Source organism: Neovison vison, chromosome 10 (assembly GCF_020171115.1).
Source record: "Neovison vison isolate M4711 chromosome 10, ASM_NN_V1, whole genome shotgun sequence".
Classification (NCBI taxonomy): domain Eukaryota; kingdom Metazoa; phylum Chordata; class Mammalia; order Carnivora; family Mustelidae; genus Neogale; species Neogale vison.
In genome coordinates this window covers 6,804,092-6,823,756 of record NC_058100.1, presented here as the reverse complement: position 1 = coordinate 6,823,756, position 19,665 = coordinate 6,804,092, and the positions used below count along the sequence as shown (strand labels likewise).

Below are 19,665 nucleotides of genomic sequence, written 5' to 3'. Positions count from 1 at the left end.
GGGTCCCTGAGCGTGTTTCTGGGTACCCTTCCCCAAGACCAGCCAGCACAGGGCACCCTTATCAGAAAGACTGGTACACTGGAAAATAGATCTCACTCATGATTACGGTGATGGGAAGCTGTTCTCTGGATAGTGCTGAAAAATTACTCTTTCACCATCACGTAAAAGGTAGGGATTTGCCTAAGTGTTTTCAATTTGGAAGCATCATGGGAACATTGAGTCAGTTAAGAAACAAGAAGAGAGTGTATGTGAATCTATATGTTTATGTGTGTGTTTACACAGTTTAGTATATTATGCATATGTGTGTATCTATACATGTGTATAGTTTAGTGCACATACACACACACACACACACACACACACACACAGTTTTTAGGGGAACTGAAGAGAGACAAATACATCCTCTATCGCACATTCCATAGAGGTCCCACCAGTTGTGTGGATTACTTAGCAAACAATGATTCAGGAACATAACAGACAATGAGTTAGAAAAGCAAAGTCAAGGTACAAGAGAGGAAACATGACGAAACAAGAGGCCAGAGGGTCTACCGGCATGGAACGCCAATACGGTGTCAGGGACTTCTACAAGCACGCACAGGCATGCTCACAGAAGCCTCATCACAATCGCGTGAGATGGGCCGGACTCTTCTGCAGATAAGGTAGCTACAGCACAGGGTGGGTTGTCCCTCCCCTAACTTGCAGAATCGGGATAGACACCTGGCATCTGGCTGCAGAGCCCAGCAGGGATCCACTGAAGGCTTCCGAGCAGCAAAGCAGCCCCACGAGGACTATCAAGATCATGTGCTCTGGTTACTCCAGAAAGGATGGACCAACATGGGGGGAAAGCTGCAGTAGAGAGGCTGTAGGGGAAAGTGGTCCAGACAGTCTGACTGGGCATTGGGGGTGGCAAATAAACAGAGGGAAGAGATATAAGGGAACACAGAGGGCGGACCATGGGACCAACAGGTATGATCAGAAAGGTAGATCAAAGATGACTAGAGATGACTAAGTTTTTAACCTAAATGCAGTAAAGGAAGGAAGGAAGGAAGGAAGGAAAGATTGTGATAAATTACCAGAGATAAGAAAGGGAAGGAAGAATATAATGGAAACATTAAATTCTTACCAGATGCTATGCTTTTGAAAAGCCTGGAGGCTCTCCAGGAGGAGGTGTCTATCAGGCAGCTGGAGAGTCAAGACAAGAGCTTGGACATACGGCCAGGCTGGAGAGGCTCACTGGAGAGAGGTCTCTGAGGAGGGGAGACCCAGACCAGGGGACCTCCTGAGAGAGCCAAGAGGGGGGATTCACAGGAGAGGAAAAGAGGGTCAGAAAAAAAGGCTTGACTCCCAGCAGGAAAGGCGTTAATATTCAATCCTCGGCTACCAGAGGCTCCCCAGCCCTAATCTACAACAACCCCCTACTTCTGCATTCTTGACCCACACCTCCTTGGGAAACGACAACCTTCAGGAAGCACTAAAGACACGGCCGTTCTTCCAGCTGGGGATGGGGTAAGCCACAGGGAGGAAAGGCACAGCCCCCGGAACACAATGACACTGGAGACTGCTGCATGCGACCGAGGGCAGCCCACGTGCCCACACGCAGAATCGTCGGATCACTATGTTACACACCCGAAGCTCACATTGCGTTGCATGTAGGCTATTTCTGAGTTAAAAAAACAAACCAAGATCTGATCATTATTGCCCTTTGAAATGACTCAACAGGAAGCCTGAAGGGACAGGGATAGCGTCGGTCCTGCACGCCGCTCAGTCCTAAAAGCCTCCTGCTTAGCCTGGCACTGACTAAACTACGTCCTGAGTAACGAGGAGCGGGACCGGGGTCTGGCGGGACTTCCCTGGTGAGAAGTCAGTAGAAGAAACTCATTCCCGGTCCAGCTCTGTCTGTCCAGCGCCCCAGCACCTCCCCTTCCGCCAGACCACCGGCCGCAGTCTCTCGGGGCCGCCCCCACAAGATGCCTTCACATGTCCTGGAGCTTGTGTGTGCTGACAGCAAGCAGAGGCCAGGCCTCAGCCACTTTCCCCCAGCAGACCACACCCCTAATTTACTGTGAACCTCCTGGCCCGCGAAGAAAAGATCAAATCCAGCATACCAACCACCATAACAAGCATAGGATGTTTACCAGGGCCAAAGGGGAAAAGCATCACCCCAGCCTCTGGTCCCACAGAACTTGTACCAGAGTCAAATCTATGAAATGAATGTTCCAGCTCCTCAGCTAACATAACCACTTGCTTCTGGCAAATCCAAGAGGAGACACTTGCCCTTCCACACGGCCTGAGCCCTCAAGTATCATCAGCCGACAGATGCGGCTCGGGGTTGGCTGCAGAGCTGAGTTCAGTCAGTATCATCAAAAGTGTTGGGGCTGATATTAGCATCACGGTCAATGCCCAGGAGGACACTAGCGGGGCGGCAGTTTCTTTAATCATGGGGGCCGTAGTCTTTGATCTGTCAGCTTGGCAAGGCGCTAGTCCCCAGCCATTCAAACCCTAATCCGGGTGTTCCTGGGAACGGGTTTTGTAGATGCGACTACAACCCATACTCCGTTGACTCTACAGAAGAGACTATCCTGGATAATCTGGACGGAACCAACTCCATCCATTGAAGGCCACAAAAGCGAGCTGAGACTCCCCTGCAGAAGTTCCACTGGGGACAACAGCTTTGGCCCATCCCCAAGACCCCCAGGCTGCCCTCTCCGGTGGCCCTGAGGGCTGGGGACTTGCCGACACAGCTCCTGGGGTCACCTATGCCAAGTCCTCGCGATCACCCTCTTGACCTCTATCTCCTGCTGGTTCTGCTTCTCTGGTTGGACCCTGAATGAGACAACACAGGACGGCCCCTGGAAGGATGCACCCAGTCAGTAACTACTGGAGTGTTTGCTGTTCTAGATGGCGGAGATGAAAGAGAGGAGAACAAAGACACATGGGGGCCTGCCGCCTTGTGACGCCAATGCCAGACCTCCAGCTTTGTCAGGAGATATTCCCACAGCATCTGACTCCCTGCCTTCAGAGACACAGAGACCCAGACACACACACACACACATAGGGAGGAAAGCTCCAGGACAGCAGAAGCAGGGGTTGGAATGACCACAGGAGCCCCTGGAGGGAGAACAGGTGAGGAAGGATGCTTCCTGGAAACTTGCAAGGGAGTCTGACCCCGCCAACATAGTGATTTGGGCCTTCCAGTCTCCAGATCGGTGAGAGAGTACATTTCTCTTGTCTTGAGCCAGCCAGTTTGTGGGAATTTGTGAAGGTGACCCTAGGTAAGTAACAAAAATACTAAAATCCATTCACTCTTCTCCATTGGAAGGATCTGCCCCATAAATCGCAGACGAAGAAAGGTCTGATGTGTCATCTAACAGTCTCATGTTCAACCTGAGTTTCCGCAGGTCAGAAACAGCCTGGAGTCCCCTTGCTGCTCTGGGTTCACTTCCAGTGGCTTTCCAACAAAATCGTTTTTTATAAATGGGCCACCAGCCCATGGGGTATAGTTTGCCAAGTTGACTATTTTAATATTACATTAGAGTTTTATTCATCTTTTAAAAAAAGATTTTACTTATGCATTTGAGAGAGAGTTCTCAAGCAGGGGGTAGGGTGGGGGAAAGGGGAAAGCAGATTCCCTGCTGAGCAGGGAGCCCGACATGGGGCTCGATCCCAGGACCCTGGGATCATGACCTGAGCTGAAGGCAGTCATTTAACCGACTGAGCCACCCAGAAACCCCAGAGTTTTAGTGATCTTGATTACTGGGTCTTTGGGTGTCCCTGTACAGTTTCCACTGGAGGCATGTACCTTCCTGTCTTAGCCCAGGCCTGGCCCTGTTTCCCTCAAACTTTTTGCGCTCTTTTCATTAGTCTGCATCTTTCCAGGCTGAATTGTTCTCCTTCCGGCCAGGCCCTCTCCAATGCCTGTGCAGTAACTCTTGGTCTCCAGGGACTCTGCCCCAAGTGGCATCTGTTTTTATTTTTATTTTTTTCATATTTTACCAAAAGTTGATGATTTCCTGCAGATAATTGAGGAAGATGTCAGTTAAGGCCAATCTTAACCCGATGCCGACAGGCCCCTACGAGACGCTGTCCTGTGATGGCCTGGGGGAGTCCGTGTCACTGTTGGGACGGTTGCGGTGTCCTTGGTAATTCTCCTGCCACACTCACGCCACCTGAGCCAGCCTCCGCCTTTGAAAGAGGTGGCAGCTAGATCAAAATGACTCACCTTTGTGCCGCCCTTCCCTAGCTCCTGGTGCATTTCTTCCACACAACGGCTTTTAAATGTGTTTGGCCTTGAGTTTTTTGTAGAATAGTTTTTCTTTTTTGTATCCTTCTGGGGTTTTTCAAATACAATAATACAGCTGCCTGCTCATGATCCACTCTTTTTTTTTTTTTTTTTTTTTTTGAGAGAGAGAGAGAGAGTACGCAAGCGCAAGTGGGAAGGGCAGAGGGAGAGAGAGAGAATCTCCAGCACATGCCCTGCGGAGCACAGAGCCCGTCATGGCTCCACACAGGGCTCAGTGGGGGGGCTCAATGCCATGACCCCAAGATCACAAACTGAGCCAAAACCAAGAGTTAGACGCTTAACCGACTGCACTCCACGGGCGCTCCTCAGTCCAGTGTCTTATTTAAGCTCCGTATCGCACTTGGCTACCGCGCTAAGCGGGCTGGGCACCAGAATTCAAGCACTGGCAAACCCCAGCTCCGTCGCGGTCCTGCTGTGGGTCTCCAGCAAAGCACTTGTTCCCTCACACCCTCTGTTTCTCCAGCTGTAATATGGGCTAACAATATCCGTCCTTCCTTGCCATGGTGGTTATGAGTCGGGGCAATGGTAGATGGTGAGGCGTCTGGCGTGGCTGCAGTAAGAGCTGTGCGAAAGCTCACCAATGCGTATGTGTAAGGCGGTGCTGTCTGTAATCAGAAAACCCTGGAACTGTGGGACTGGGGTGCATTACAGGATATACTATGATGGATAATTCTGTAAACATTCAAAAAATAATCGACTCTGAGATGATGGATAGGTGTGTAGATAGGTAGATAATTGATGGACAGATGGACAGATGGACAGATGGACAGATGGATGTGACTGGCTCCCTTTGGAAAATGTGGGTGTGTGTGCACATACGTAGGCCTGTGCAACTTTGGAAACACATCAGGAGGAATAAACATCAAGCCCTTAGGTCTTAAAGAAAGCAGTTGTCTCTGGAGAGTTAAAAGAGATGGCCAGGAGGGTACTTTTACTTCTCATCTTATATCATTCTTAAATGCTGGGATTTCATGCAGTGATTTTCAGGTTTTTTTAATTTTATGAATATTTAGGGAAAGCAGTGTTATATAAATCCCCTCTTCAACTGCAACCCTGTGCCGGGTGATTTTATTGCACTCTTCTTAAGGTAAACTTTTTAATCATTTGCTGCTTCTCACACACACACACACACACACACACTCACACACACACGTACTTTTTCAACAGCGGTGGGGAGCTGATCCCACGGTACTGAAAAGACATGCCCAGGGTTCCAGAACCACTAAGTCAGAGCAAGGACCCATGGTCCATTCGGCTGTCCATAGTTCACACTGGCTTGTGCCATTAGAGTATGTCTGTCCTTCCTATGCTCATTCGTTCAGTCCACTAATACTAAGGCCTGTCCTCTGTTTAGCACCATACTTGGCTCTAGAAAGAGCTGCAAAGATGCATAAGGCAAGATTTCTGCCCTTAAGCAGCTCACAGTCTCTTGTGCTGTTAATAAGAAACAGAAGGAAACAGAATGCTCTATGGGCAGAGACAGAGTAACAGCTGGGGACGGCCCAGCCGCCCTGGCTACTCTTAATGAGGTTGAGTCAGAGGATGACTCGAAGTCCCTTCTTGTTGAGTGGAACATGGCAAAGATGCCCTGCACGTTTTGGTACACCTCAGTTTGCCCAGCCCACCTCTTCATTTTGCCTGACGTGAGTGGGTATGGGTAGTGGAGAGAAAGGAGGGGAGTAAGGTATTTACAGAAATCCGAAGGAAGGGAGGGCCCGTGGTCATGGTGGGGGCCACACGGGGACAGGAGGTCAAACCAGTGGTTGGCAGAACGGAGCTGTAAAGTTCACATTTGTATGCTGGCCAAAGAAGAAAAAAATTCTTCTGACTCAAAATAAACACAGACTTGCTGTGGGCCCTTGTGTGATTGTTCTTAGGATTTGGGGGAATACTGTTAAAAGTCTAACTGCCCCTCTCCCCTGAATTCTGGGGGGATCACAGGCTGGGCTCTGTCCGGACCAGAAACAAAGGGTTTAGGGAAGTGTGCACCTTCCTCTCAAAAGTTCACGTAATTTGTTTTTTTCTTCCCCGTGGAGTTGAATTCTTATTCAGATGGGAGTATCTGTTGTATCCTCAGCATGAGCCATGAATTTGGCAAGAGGCGGTATGCATGAGTAGCCAAAGGACGGACACATGCAGTCATTGTCACTGGAACCTTGAGGGACACATCATGAAGGAAAAGGAACGGGAGCTAGGAAGCACAGACTCGGACAGGTGGAGAGGAGGGGAGGGACACTTAAGGCAGCAGGTGCATGTGGGGCAAGGGACAGAGGAGTAAACCCATCTAAGACACTGAAGGAACACGGCTCCCCCAGCTTTGAAGCTGCAAGGACGCTTGGCCACCATCTGTCACCTTCTGCATGTCAGAGGTGAGCCGTTTGAGAACCAGAGAGGGGACATGGCTGCCAAGACCTCGTAGCACGACCCATCCCCTGGCCTCGCTCCCTGAACGTGCTGTCCCCAGGAAGAGCAGGCATTCCTAAACGGGAAGCTGCACCACGTACAAGAAATAGCAAGTCTGAGGCAGGGAACGGGACTCTGACTTGAGGAGAAAATACACGTAGGGAACTGAGGGGAAGAGAAGGAGGAGAGATTGGTTGGGATTTGCTTCTGAAAGGCGTTGAATACGAGACCCACGGGTTTGGGTCCTTTTTCCATGTAGAAGACGGGGAACTACATGCGTGTCGGAGCAGAGCTGAGACGGCTCGCTGCTTTTCGTCCCCAGCAACGTGTGAGGACATCTGACTGGGGGAGACGAAAGACCTTCAAAGTTCCAGGGAAGGAAAAAGCTCACCGAGATTTCTCATATTTTCTCTCTGAAAGCTACAAATACTCCTTTATAACAGTATTCTCTTTTTTACAAAAAAAATCACAGAATGTCTTTTCTTTTCTAATATAAAAGCCACGCATGCTCATTTGTGAACTTCCAACATGATGAAGAACCAAAATGGCTCCCACAGTCTCCTCACCAAAAATCAAACCCCGTCAATGTTCTGACTTCATGACTTTTCATCAGAGATTTTGTTCCTTGGATTTTTACATACTAAAAAATATTTAATATTTTTTAAATTTAATATTTATATTAAACACCACTATATAACTATATAACTTTAGAACTTATTTTTTAAAGATTTTATTTATTTATTTGACACAGAGAGAGAGCGAGAGACGGCACGAGCCGGGGGAGGGGCAGAGGGAGAGGGAGAAGCTGACTCCTCAATGAGCAAGGAGCCTGATGGTGGGCTTGATCCCAGGACCCCAAGACCATAATCTGAGCCAAAGGCAGATGTTTCGGCGACTGAGCCACCCAGGAGCCCCAGAACTTTATAATTTCTATTTTCACTTAATATAAAACCATAAATACCTTTTTATGTCATCAAAGATTCTCAAAACCATCATTTTACAGGCATATGATCTGTGTACTTAACCACACCCTCCAGGAGCCATTCAGGTCTTTCCTTTCTCCTCCCTAAACGCTACATTGTTGTGGGTAGTGTTTGTCCTCTTCAGAGTACTTCCTTGGAGTAAACTCACAAAAGTGAAATTCCTACAGTCAATAGTATGGACGGTTTTTAAGGTCATTCACACACCTCGTCATATTGATTTATAATTCAGGGGTGGAGGGGTTCTTAATACATACAACAAATAACTCAAAAAACTAGAGTTTTTATTGAATGAAAGCAGTTTCTTTGTTTGGTTGGCTTGTCTTTAATTACAAAAGTATTTCATATTTGAAGAAGAAAAAATACCCCATAAAATTAGACTGTGGTGGGGTGGGGGAGGATACAGCTTCCCCGGAATTTAATGTCCACGCCCCCTGGACCACATGGGCTTTCTCCTGTCTTCTGGTCCGTGCTCCCCGCTCCTTTTCCTCACTACCTACCCCACCCCTCTTCTCCCAGCCTCTCAGATTCTGGGATATTGTCTGTTCTGTGTTGATTAAGGGGGATGATTCCACTTGTATTTCCTAGTAAAGGGCCCAAGTCCACACACAGAGGCTTCGGCACCCTTGCCCAGCGCTTTGGAAAAGTACAGTTTGCAATGAAAAGATTGACGGTGCTTTCCTGATCTTCCCGGCCTGTGTGTTTCTCATTATCTCCCCTTGGATGCAGTCACCGGCTTTTGTTCCAAAGCCACACAAGGCCGGTCCCTGCTCCTCCCAGAGCAAGGAGACTTCTCTAGAGCTAATGCCGTGGGGTGAGCAAAGCCACCAGGCTCTCGCACAGTCAAAACCCCCTCTTCTCTCTTCCGCTCGGCACAGCTCTGCTCAGACGCCTTCACACCCCAGCTGCCCCTGTGCTGGCCTCCGAACAAGCTCCCCCACGTCCGCCTCCTTCCCCTTACAGTCCTCCTCGTAGACTGCAGCAAAACCAGGCCTTCCTGGAGCAAACTTCATATCGTCTTACAGCCCTGTTCCAGGCTCCACAGCAGATCCCTGTTACTTACATGGGAAGTCCGCTATTTTGGAATGGATCAATAAACATGTACCACGGGCCCTTCCATGGGGCCATTAAGCACCACAGGGGCTCTACCATGAGCTGTGTGTCTAGTTCGGGGAGCTAACACAGACACGTGAGAAGTCACAGGGCTCTGGTCCCCACCTCCTTCCAGTTCTCCAGTCTTGCACGCTCCGACAGGCAGGGCTCACACTTGACATGTTTCAGACTAACTTGCTCTCTTCTCCCCAGATCTATGCTCTTTGTACAATGGTTCCACTATCCAGGTTCTGAAGACAAGAGAGATCCATGTCAGGAATATGGGGAGGTTTTGTTTGTTTGTTTGTTTGTTTTTTAAGATTTTATTTATTGATTTGAGGGAGAAAGAGAGCACAGTGGGGTGGGGCAGTGGAAGATGGAGAAGCAGATTCCCCGTTGAGCAGGGAGCCTGATGTGAGATTTGATCCCAGGACCCTGGGATCACGACCTGAGCCAAAGGCAGACACTTCACTGACTGAGCCCCCCAGGAGCCCAGGAATAATGGGGAGATTTGAGGGCAGGAGATCTTGGACTTGTAGTGGGCATCAAAATCTACTTATCTATTTATTCACTTCCTCGGTTGTGCTTAAGAACATAAAGGACACAGAAATTAATCAGACGTGCCCCCACGGTCATGAGCATAGAACATAGTGAGGGAGACAGAGCTTCCTGTCCACTGCCAACTCATTTACCCAAACTGTGCCTCCCAAGCCTGGGTCTCCAGAGCCACCCCCAGCTCAACCATTCACTTCCAGAGAAGTGGACTAGGATACCCCCACGTATTTTCATGATTCTCCTGTGCTTGTCTTCTACCGAACCCCAACTGATGCAGATTTCAGAACGACCATAATACCCATGGGTATCAAGAACTATGGGTAAAAAATCATTAATAGGGGTCCCCGCCATCGATGACTTTATAACCAGTGGGCGGTGGGGGAGACTGACCCGAAACAGATCATTGCCACATAATATGGTGTGTGGCCAGACCGTGCAGGCATTGCGGCCAATGCCATGAGAAGGGATCATCCAGCCCAAATGCAGATTCAGGGAGGTGCAGGGGAAGTGGCTTGAGGATGAGGGAAACCTGCCAACTGGAACATGAGTGAGGAGCAGTCGTTTCATAGTGGGGAAACTAGAATTTGAACCCAGGTTCGTCTGACTCTCCAGCCCACGTTCCCACCATCTGTTACCTGGTAGGCTTTCAGTGGATGGTCACTGAATGAAAGAAGAAATAGCCTAATAGTAACTTTGGCTTTGAAAACCCCCATATTCTGACCAGCTGAGCTAATCAGCTGATGAACCTCAGGGAATTCCTGCAACAGGGCAGAGCCCCCCGTCAGCATAGGAGGGGCTAATTCGCTCCTACGACCTTGTGGAACTGGCTCGAGCTAAGATAGTCTGGAATTAATGGGGAGGACTCCCTATTTTTCATCCACTCCACTTCCTCAGAAAAACCCTGCTGGTGTCCCGGGCAATGCAGACAAGGGGAAGAGAAACTCGGTAAGCCTAAAGCTCCCAGAACTACAGCCAAGAGCCTCCCCCCCACCCCTCCCACAGAAGCCTGTACTAAACCACGCCTGCCCCAGGTCTCTCTGGACAAGGAAAAAGATCGTAATTCTCCTACACCCACCTCCCCTGAAATTCTGCTCTGGCAGGAGGAGAGCCAGGATTTCTGAAACTTAAAGATCAGAGCAGGGGGCCCACATCCTCCAGCCATCCCACGGATTGCCTCTGTCCGCCCACACCCCCCTGCTCCTCTGGGTTTGCAGAGCAGATGCCCTCCACCAGCAAACCTTTTCCATACTTCCTGCTCCCCGGCCCAAGCCTCTGCCTCCTGTCTCTGTAGGCTTGGCGTATGCACGCAGCAAGCTTGGAGCTGGAGTGTGCCATCATTTCACAATTCAAAAACCCCAAATAAGAGACAGGTGGTGGGATTCTCCCAGGGAATTAAAAGAAGGACTCCAAGCCCACACCGTCTGAGTCTGGCTGCCCAGGGAACAGCCCAGAGGTGGGGCTGGGCTGAGGCCACTGTTTCATACTCTTTGATTCCTTGGTCCCAAACACATCTACTCAGAATGTCCTCTAGGCTCCTCCCACTTCCTGAGGAAAGTCAAGCTTACTTTGAACAATTAATGGAATCAATTTGTGGAGGAAGGAGTCAGTTCAACAAAATTACAATCATTTTTTTAAGGAGGTTGTTATGAAAGGGGTCTTGGCAAGTCACAGACTCTTTGGTACCATTATCTGGATCGATTTGGGACTCGAGATACTTCATTGCCCACTTGGGAATTATATTTTATGATTCCGGCTCTCCAAGATGGATTAAGGGCTTGCAAATTTTGCAGCTGGGGCAAACGATTATAGCTATTTCCTTTACTTCAAGGAAATATTTTGGGTTCATCGCATAAGCCAGCACCAGCAACTTCTTCTTCTTCTCCTTTTTTTTTTTTTTTTTTTTCTGTAAAGGCCCAGAGAGTCAATATTTTAGGCTTTATGGGCCAAAAGGTCTCTGTCAGAACTATTCGACTTGGCTGTGTGACTCAAAAGAAGCCACAGGCAATGTGTAAATACATGAGCAGCGCTGGGTGCTAATAAAACTTTATTGACAAAAATAAGCAGCAGGCTGGATTTGGACCACAGGCTATAGTCTGAGAATCCCTGACATAAACTGTTTGTTCTGTGCAGGAGTGTCAGTGTGAGGAAGAAATGATATTCACTGGCACCCTTAGAAAGGAAGTTGCTGCTTTGGTACAAGAAAACTTTGAGACCTCCTTGTTCTACCATTACCTAAGTAACCTCAAATAATATCAGAAATGGCATTTTTTAAACATGATCCCCAGGTGGTCTGTACCCATTAATCTGGAGACCCGCGTGTCTCAATCACCAGTCAAATTACGGACTCTGAGTTCTGAGGCCTGAGACTCTGTACTTCTGACAGCTCCTGATGACATGGACGTGGTCTGCGGGTAGGGCTTCAACTAAGCAAGATCTGTTTGGGAATATCCTCCACAAAACCCAGTTCCGGGGTGAAACAGGGAAGCGGGGGGATCCTGCTCCCACCCCACCCCCACCTACCCAGTTTCTCTACCCCCAAACAGAGAATGCATGTCTCGTACTAGGCTGAATGGTAAATAAATGCAAAAATTCCTCATGGAAACTCAGACCTTGGCTAAGAGGTTCTTACAATCTCTTTATCAAGGGGGGCGGTGGGGGAGTGTGGAAAGTGAGAGAGGGGAGCTCATACACATTGAAAAAAATCAGTATAAGAGGTCATAGGAAGATCTAAGACAAGGAGACATCAGCGAGAAAATCCTGACCAACACTATGAATTTCTAGAAGGGTCACCCCACCCCTCTCATCCACCACAGAAGGAGGAACCAGGGGCTCCGCATATCACGAAGCAGGAACTTTGAGTAGGTTCAAGTGCAGAAGGAAATTCGGCGAATGCTGCCTGTCGGGAAACTTAACATCATTCCTGCAGGCTAAGGTCATTAACATAATATGAGAAATTAGAAGGCAATGAACATTGAAACAATGGAAATCAGATTCTTGCTAGCAGCCCTAGGTTGGGTGATGTGGTCTGTGGCTAACCCTTCAATCTAGTCTTATAAACTGGGAAGATCAAAGCAAAAACAAGAGGCTGACACCATAGAAAACGCTGGCTCGGAGGGTTTCATGCATGTCTATTTTTAGAGCCCTGACTAGTTCCCCCTTACACCTGGTTCAGAGCTGCACTCACGCTCGGCAGGAGGGGCACGGACCAGGCCCACGCTGAGATGGCGTCCAGATGTCACAGCCCCGCCAGCGGTCAGAGCTCTCCCCAGTCTGGCAGCCGCCTTCCTTTCCAGCTCTCTCTTCCACCCCTCCTCAACCCTCTGCTCCCCGTAGATTGCCATTTGCTCCCTCCCCCAACCCCTGACCCCTGCGTCCAGTGCAGCCCTCATTCACTGGTCACTCTGTGGCTTTGCTGCGGAGGTCAGCTCCACCGAGAATGACCGACCCCATCTCACCCCCTCTGCATACTGCACTGCTGCCTGGGCCCCCAGGCTGGGCCCAGCCTCACCCGCTCCACAGTCGAGGACCACCCAGCCACAAGTGCTCGTCCCTTCCATCACCACTCATCACCAGACCACCTCCTGGGCGCCCCCCTTCCTGCCCACCCACCCCCACCTCCACACTGAGCATGGTTCTCTTTTCTGTTCCTTCCCATGCTGCTCTCCAGCCCCATGGTTCCTTGCATTGCACCACAGTCTGTTCTCGGCTCATGCTTTTCAGAATGTTGCTGGAGCCCAGTTCATCCAGAAACATCTAAGCCAGCCTCTGGCTCCCCTGACCTCCCTTCCCCTAGGCAGGCTTGGTTCCTCGGTTTCTAACTGGTGTCTCCTCTCCTGCGTGGCACACTAGCTGTGGCTCTCTCATTAGTTAGACTCTGACCCTGATCTTGCCTTTTCTAAAATAATCCTGGCACTGCCATGTTCCAAAGTCTCGGACCCCGAGGCCGAGGCAGCCATGTGGTCTCCGCGTCTCAGTCATCTCCACCGTAACACACTCTGCGTTCGACCACGTGTGTTCTGGTCACAGCTCCAAATGCCACCCCTCCCCACCGCCACCCCCACCTCCAACACCCAGGCTGTGTCGTCCCCAAGACACTTGTCCTCCAGGACACAGAACAGCCCGACCTCCCATCCGAGCTACTTATGGGAAACAGACCAGGCCTAGACCCCTCGCAGTGGGAAGAAGACAGCTTCTCGCTCATGAAGGAAAATCAAGTTCCAGTTGGAAATACAAACTTTTCCTTTAAAGGAGAAGCTAACGTTGGCAGCCACACTCCAGCACCGCTGGAAGGGCCATTTGGGGAGAGAGAGGGAAAGACAGTGAGAGACAGTGTGAACGACAAGTGGATGGGAGAAGAGAGAGCGAAGCTGAGAGGGAGGAGGCCCGGCGGAGAGAGAACAGGAAGACCCACAGAAGAGGCAGCAGAGGGGAGGGGAGAGGGAGGGATGAAGAGGAAAGAAAAGGCCGGGAAGACAGGCCCACGGCTCTGCAGGCTCGCCCACAGACTACCTGTTCTGTGACAAGCTTCACAGTGTCCCTGGGAGCTCTAACCTCCCAGAGGGGACAGGCTCTCCCCTGAGTGGCATCTACACCAGAGGTTGGGGTTGGGCGGGGGAGCAAACCAACAACCAAACAGAACCGGCGGCATCTCTCTCCGAAGGCCCTCGGCAACCTCTGCTCTCCGTATTGGTGAGTGAAGCCGCAGCTCTGAGAAGCAGGGGACCCCGCAATCCGGTGAGCCCCGCGTGCCAGGACGTCTGTTCGTAATACCCCCGTCCCTCACATGGGTTCCCGTTCAGATGCTAACTAGCTTGGTCCTCCTATGAAGAGGAGACCCAGGAAATGGAGACGAGTGTCTGAACAGAAGGAAATAGTGCGGCCGTTCTCAGAAGAGGAGGAAGCCTGGACTGGCAACCAGGAGAGAGCAGAAGGCGTCTTCCCTGGGGGCAGAAGTGCCTGAGGGAGCTCTCGGTGGGACAGGAGAGTGGAGGCAGGGAGAGGCGGCGAGCAGGCTTCACAGGACAAGGCTATCTATACGCGGCACACTCTGAGATGCTGAAATACTCACTTCTGGACATAGTCACTCTGGATTGGGTGGCAGGGGAAGAGAGGTCTGCAGGGACCATTTCTGGGAAATAAAGCATTGGGAGCCACAGAGAAATCACGTTGGAGGAACCTCGTGTAATGGAGAAAATCTGCAGCAGCTCCAGTATCAGGAGTCTCCCGGAAGCCGACTGGAAGGAAGGGAAGGAGGGAGGAAGGAGGGAAATAAATCCGTTGCAAGGCAAGCTGCGGGAAGAAAGGGACCCAGGATGGTTTATCACCACAAGGAGGTGAAGGAGAAATGGGGAGGAGGCTCGTTGCTTAGATAACCAACGGGCGGCCCGTGCAACCCGGTGAGCATCCGGCCGGGCGAGGAGATCTCTGGAGGAGGCCTCCCTCCCCAGGACTCAGGGTCCACGTTCCTCGCTCAGCCGCCCATTGCTTCGGCAAGTTCGACGAAGCAGTGAGGAAAGCCGAAGCCATGAGGAAAGCTAGTCTCGGTCAAGTCCGCGGGCTCCCCCGGGGCACCTCGTGCGCGCCAGACCCGAGCTGGATGCCGGGGCTGCGGGCATGAAGGACACGCGGTTTCTGCCTTCTGTGAGCTCCAGGCAGGCGGGTGCATGAGTACAGTTCTAGACTCGTTAGCGGGATCTGAGTCTGCTGAAAGATGAACCGAAAGTCCCCTCGAGACCAAAATGCACCCAGAGCAGAGCACCTCGACACGGGCAAACGCTTCCTGGCTAAACCGCAGAGATGCTGAGATGCACCACGCGCTCCTTTTACCCGGAGGCCCGGGACTAAGTGAAAACCCCCGGCTCGGTTCTCTGGTACGGCTAAGTCCTCCAAACCTTATCACGACACTCAGCTTCAATGACCCTGGTTTCAGTAGTTCTGCGAATTATGATTTTTCTCTAAGCCACCTCAAATTATTGCTGGAAGAAGGCAACTTAAAAAAATAAATAAACGAATGAAATTAGGAGAGATCCAGATCGATGTGGGAACCCTGAGATTCCAGCGAGTTCTGTAGGGACAGGGAAGGTCGAGATAGCCTGGGCCACTCAGAGTCAGGGAGGATGCCCTGAGCCAGGACACCCTGGGATCGGCCCCTGACCAGGCTCAGTCAAGTGTGAGCTGACGTTCAACATCCCTACAGTCAAATACATGATCTCCTCCAATACCAGCTCTCAGCACAGAACGCGTGTGCTTGATGGTCCTTGTGACACCAGCCAGGTAAGTGAACGGCTTCAGGGTACATGTCCTGTCGTCACCGACCCCCCTCCCGGCTCATGGGGTGACAGCTTCAGCGACGGGCCCTACTTACATCCATGGGTGCAGAACATTCTCCGACAGCAGGATCCTCCACGACAGCTGGCTTCTGCGTCTCTTCGACTGTCACAGCGTCTTCGCTGCAAGCCACAAGCCTTGGAACTTTCTAGCGCATGGAACTCCAGACTACTTGTAGATATCCCTTTATGGAGGAGGAAGAAAGGGAAAGCAGTATCATGTCACAAATGTTTGCTTCATTCACATTTTCTTTCCTACTTGACATTGGGGTGCGTGACTAACAAACAGAAACCCCCCAAGTGCCCAGGGTACCAAAGGGATCTCCAAGACATTTTGTTTCTGAGGGTTCTTATACCTACTGATATTTATCAGTTTAGAAACTAAAATAGAGGGGCACTGGGTGGCTCAGTGGGTTAAGCCTCTGCCTTTAGCTCAGGTCATGATCTCGGGGTCCTGGGATTGAGCCCCACATCGGGCTCTCTGCTCAGCGGGGAGCCTGCTGCCCCCTCTCCCTCTCTCTGCCTGCTTGTGATCTCTCTCTCTGTCTGTCAAATAAATAAATAAAATCTTTTAAAAAAAGGAAACTAAAGCAGAACTTAAGTTTAGTATTTATTTAAAATAATTATTAAATTTTATAATTCATGTTTAATTTCTTACACATTATTATTAAATTATTATGATGATTATGTGATAGCTTAAATAATGATTTTTTAATAAAAATAGCTATTTTCAAAAAATAATGAGAAGAGTGGCATTATTTTACATTTTAAAGAATCCCTTTGGTATCTGGCTTGATCCAACACAGATTCTTGCATCTGCTTCTGAATTCAGTCTGTTGCAATATCACCTATCACTTAACCTTTCAAAAACTACACCATGCAATCGTGGGAGACTGAGAGTAAAAAACAAACAAACAAACAAAACAAAAACAAGCAAAACATTTTAGGATTATTGTGAAAATGGTCTTGTTCTTGTTGATCCCCTGAGGGATATCCTGAGCCCTGGACCCACCATTCTGTGCAATCAAAGCAGGTCTTACTTCCCCCTCTGACTATCCCTGTCTTTCTTTGACACCGCTAGTTATCAGTTACCTGAGCAGTCTTCTAGAACTTTCTGCACATAAATGAAAATATAGGGATGTAGAGTTTGTATCAATTTTTAACAATCACGTACGAGCACTCTATACACTCTCCTCGGGTTTTCTGTCACACGTGTTGGGCAGCGTTGCATTTGAGCGTGTGGTTATGTCATTTCTGCGGATATCTTGTCCTCCTTGTCCTATCCTTGTGGATATCCTGGGGGGATATAACACCACCCAGGTCCGCACAGCACCACAGTACAAAGGCGGGCTGCTCAACAGCGACTGGGACTTGCCATTTTCTTCAGGGAAGGACACAGGGCTTCATGGGAATAAAGGGGCCACACAGAGCAAGAACAGATGTCACACGTATTAGTATAGCTTTCCTCCTGCTTCTGTTTCCCTAAGAAGGCATGCGGCCCAAGTATTCAAAATTTGAGAAGATACCCAATTTTTTGCCATACTACTGGGGGCTCACCTGGTATTATGCTTGGGGCTTACGTCATTGTACCAGAAAGATTTGTGTTAACAATCTCTGTGCCTATTTTTATAGGAATGTTTGCAAAGAACCTGTCTGGAAACACATTCACTGTCATCGTGAGGCCAGAAGGCAGGATCAGGGTCCCAGCGTCCCCAGAAAGTATTCCTGAAAACTATTTCCCTGTGACCAAGTGAACCGAGATTAACCCTCTTGGGTCACAACTTGCCTGACGTGGAAACAGAACGCCCTTCACCTGCAGGAAACCCTCCCCTCGGAGGGGTAATCTGGTCACATTACACTGCAGGTTTCGAACACTCAAACTGATGCTGACCAATGAGGGTTCACTACCTCTCTCCGAGATTTACTAGCTATAGAATCTTAGCGTCCACTTACTTATAAAATGGAAGTAATGATACCTATCTCGTGAAGTTGTTAAGAATAATTGTAATTAACTAGGGGCACCTCGTGGCTCAGTCAGTTGAGCATCTGACTATTGGTTTCGGCTCGGGTCATGATCTCAGGGTCACGAGATCGAGTCATTTCCTGTGTCCCCCCCCTCACCAGGCCGCCGTCAGCTCCACACTCAGGGCCAAGTCTGCTTGAGATTCTCACTCCCTCTCCCCGCACCATTCACTCAGGCACCCTCTCTCTCTCTCTCTCTCTCAAATAAATGAAATCTTAAAAAAAAAAAAAAAGAGTAATCGTAATAATGTATAAGCTCTGCTGACCACATAGCAAGTCTTCAATGCTTGGCAGTTGGTAGCCTCCTTCCTTTGTTGTTCTATGAACAGAAATAACATGAGACCGATCCCATGTCCTGGACTGGGCTGGTCCTTCAGGAGGTTTGCTCCCGAACACATCCGGGAGTAACTGCCGGGGCAGCACAGCGAGCAAAGTCAGAGTCAGAATTCAGAACCAGGTCTGTCCTACTCCAAAGCCCAGGCACTGACCCGCACCATCATGTGATGTTCAACTAGAAAGGAAAGCAGCCCTGGGGGGAATGAAACCGCAAAGCCGGGGGCCTCCTAGCTATGGTCTCACAAGAGACATACATTATCTTTAGCTGTAAATTAATGATTTTACTAACCCAATACCATGACTGTAATCAAAATCAAAATTCTTCAGAAAATCATTGCTATGCTAGACAGAAAAGTAAGAATGGCAGGACACCAAAGCCAAGATTTAGTTAGTTTGGGATTTAGAGATTATTTATTTAATTAGTGTTTGATTAGGGTTGTTATTAAGAAGAATGGGTGGTTTCAATTACAGATGATTATTTTGAATAATGGGTAAATAATGTAATATTAATGTATCTAAAGACAGTTCTAGCTCCTAGTGCATGTCAGGTGTGCAGATTAAAGAAACATGTCTCTTGGCCTCCAAGAAGGTATATAACATATATCATAAGATATAAAGGATATAAACATATACATATACGGGTTGGGGGGTAATAAGAGAGACAAGAATAAGGTGCTAAAAGAAGGAGAAATGCGGCCAGTGGGGTGTTCAGGGAAGGTCTGAAGGAGTGAGGAGGCATCGCACAGCTGCCTCTTGAAGTAGAAATCAGATTTTGTCAGCCTTGGAAGAGAGGCAGGTAGCTCTAGAGACTACAGGCTTAAGCTACAGGCTTAATCTGGCATGGGGGATGCTGCAGAGGGGGATCCTGCCAAGGGGCAGAGGGACCCACCAGATCCTGACCTAGAATAACAACATCAGGAAGGGAAAAGAAAGAAATGATAATGCAGAGAGAACTGAGGGTTGACCAGTAACTGGCTACAGCAGGGAAGAAAGGAGGAGTCAAAGAAGCGTGGGTTTCCAACCTGCACATGACCAGGAACATGTCATTATTAACAAACCCTGGGAAAACTGGAAGAGGAGCTGGTATGTAAGGGAAAATGGTGAGTTTGGTTCTGAACATAAAGAACTGGGTTCCTTAAGGGGCTCCTGGGTGTCTCAGTCAGTTAAGCATCTGACTCTTGATTTCGGCCCAGGTCGTGATCTCAAGGTTGTGGGATAGAGTCCCACGTCAGGCTCTGTGCTGGGTGTGGAGCCTGCTTAGGATTCTCTCCCTCCCTCCCTCCACCTTCCCCATCCCATAAAAAAAAGATTGTTTTCTTAAGATGGAAACAGGTAAACTCTTGAGCACAGAAGAGCCTGGCATTCAAGAGAGAGTTCGGGGTTAGAGACACATATTTGAACATCAAATACATAAAATCAGTAAGTGAAGTCTGAGGCAGATAAAATGATCTGAGAGAAGAAAAATGAAGACAAAACCTCCGGACCCACCTGCCTTGAGTGGGTGGAAGAAGATGAACATCTCCAGGTAAGAACCAGAGCGACTCAAAACAGTTCCTCCTCCTAAAACACCAGAAGCCTCTGATCTAACCCAACTCCCTTACCTCACAGATGAAGAAGTCATCTCCTTCAGGTCTAGAGGACCAAGTAACTT

The 19,665-nt window shown here is 49.2% G+C and overlaps 1 protein-coding gene across 1 annotated transcript in view; it reads right to left on the bottom strand.

Annotated features, from left to right (window-relative positions):
* Positions 1–19,665, bottom strand: part of DDR2 (discoidin domain receptor tyrosine kinase 2) — a 148,489-nt gene that overhangs the window by 110,045 nt on the left and 18,779 nt on the right. Inside the window, exon 2 of the mRNA XM_044266759.1 lies at positions 15,695–15,841. Coding sequence (XP_044122694.1) covers positions 15,695–15,700 — 6 coding nt within the window. The 5' untranslated portion in view covers positions 15,701–15,841. The remainder of the gene's footprint in view (positions 1–15,694; positions 15,842–19,665) is intronic.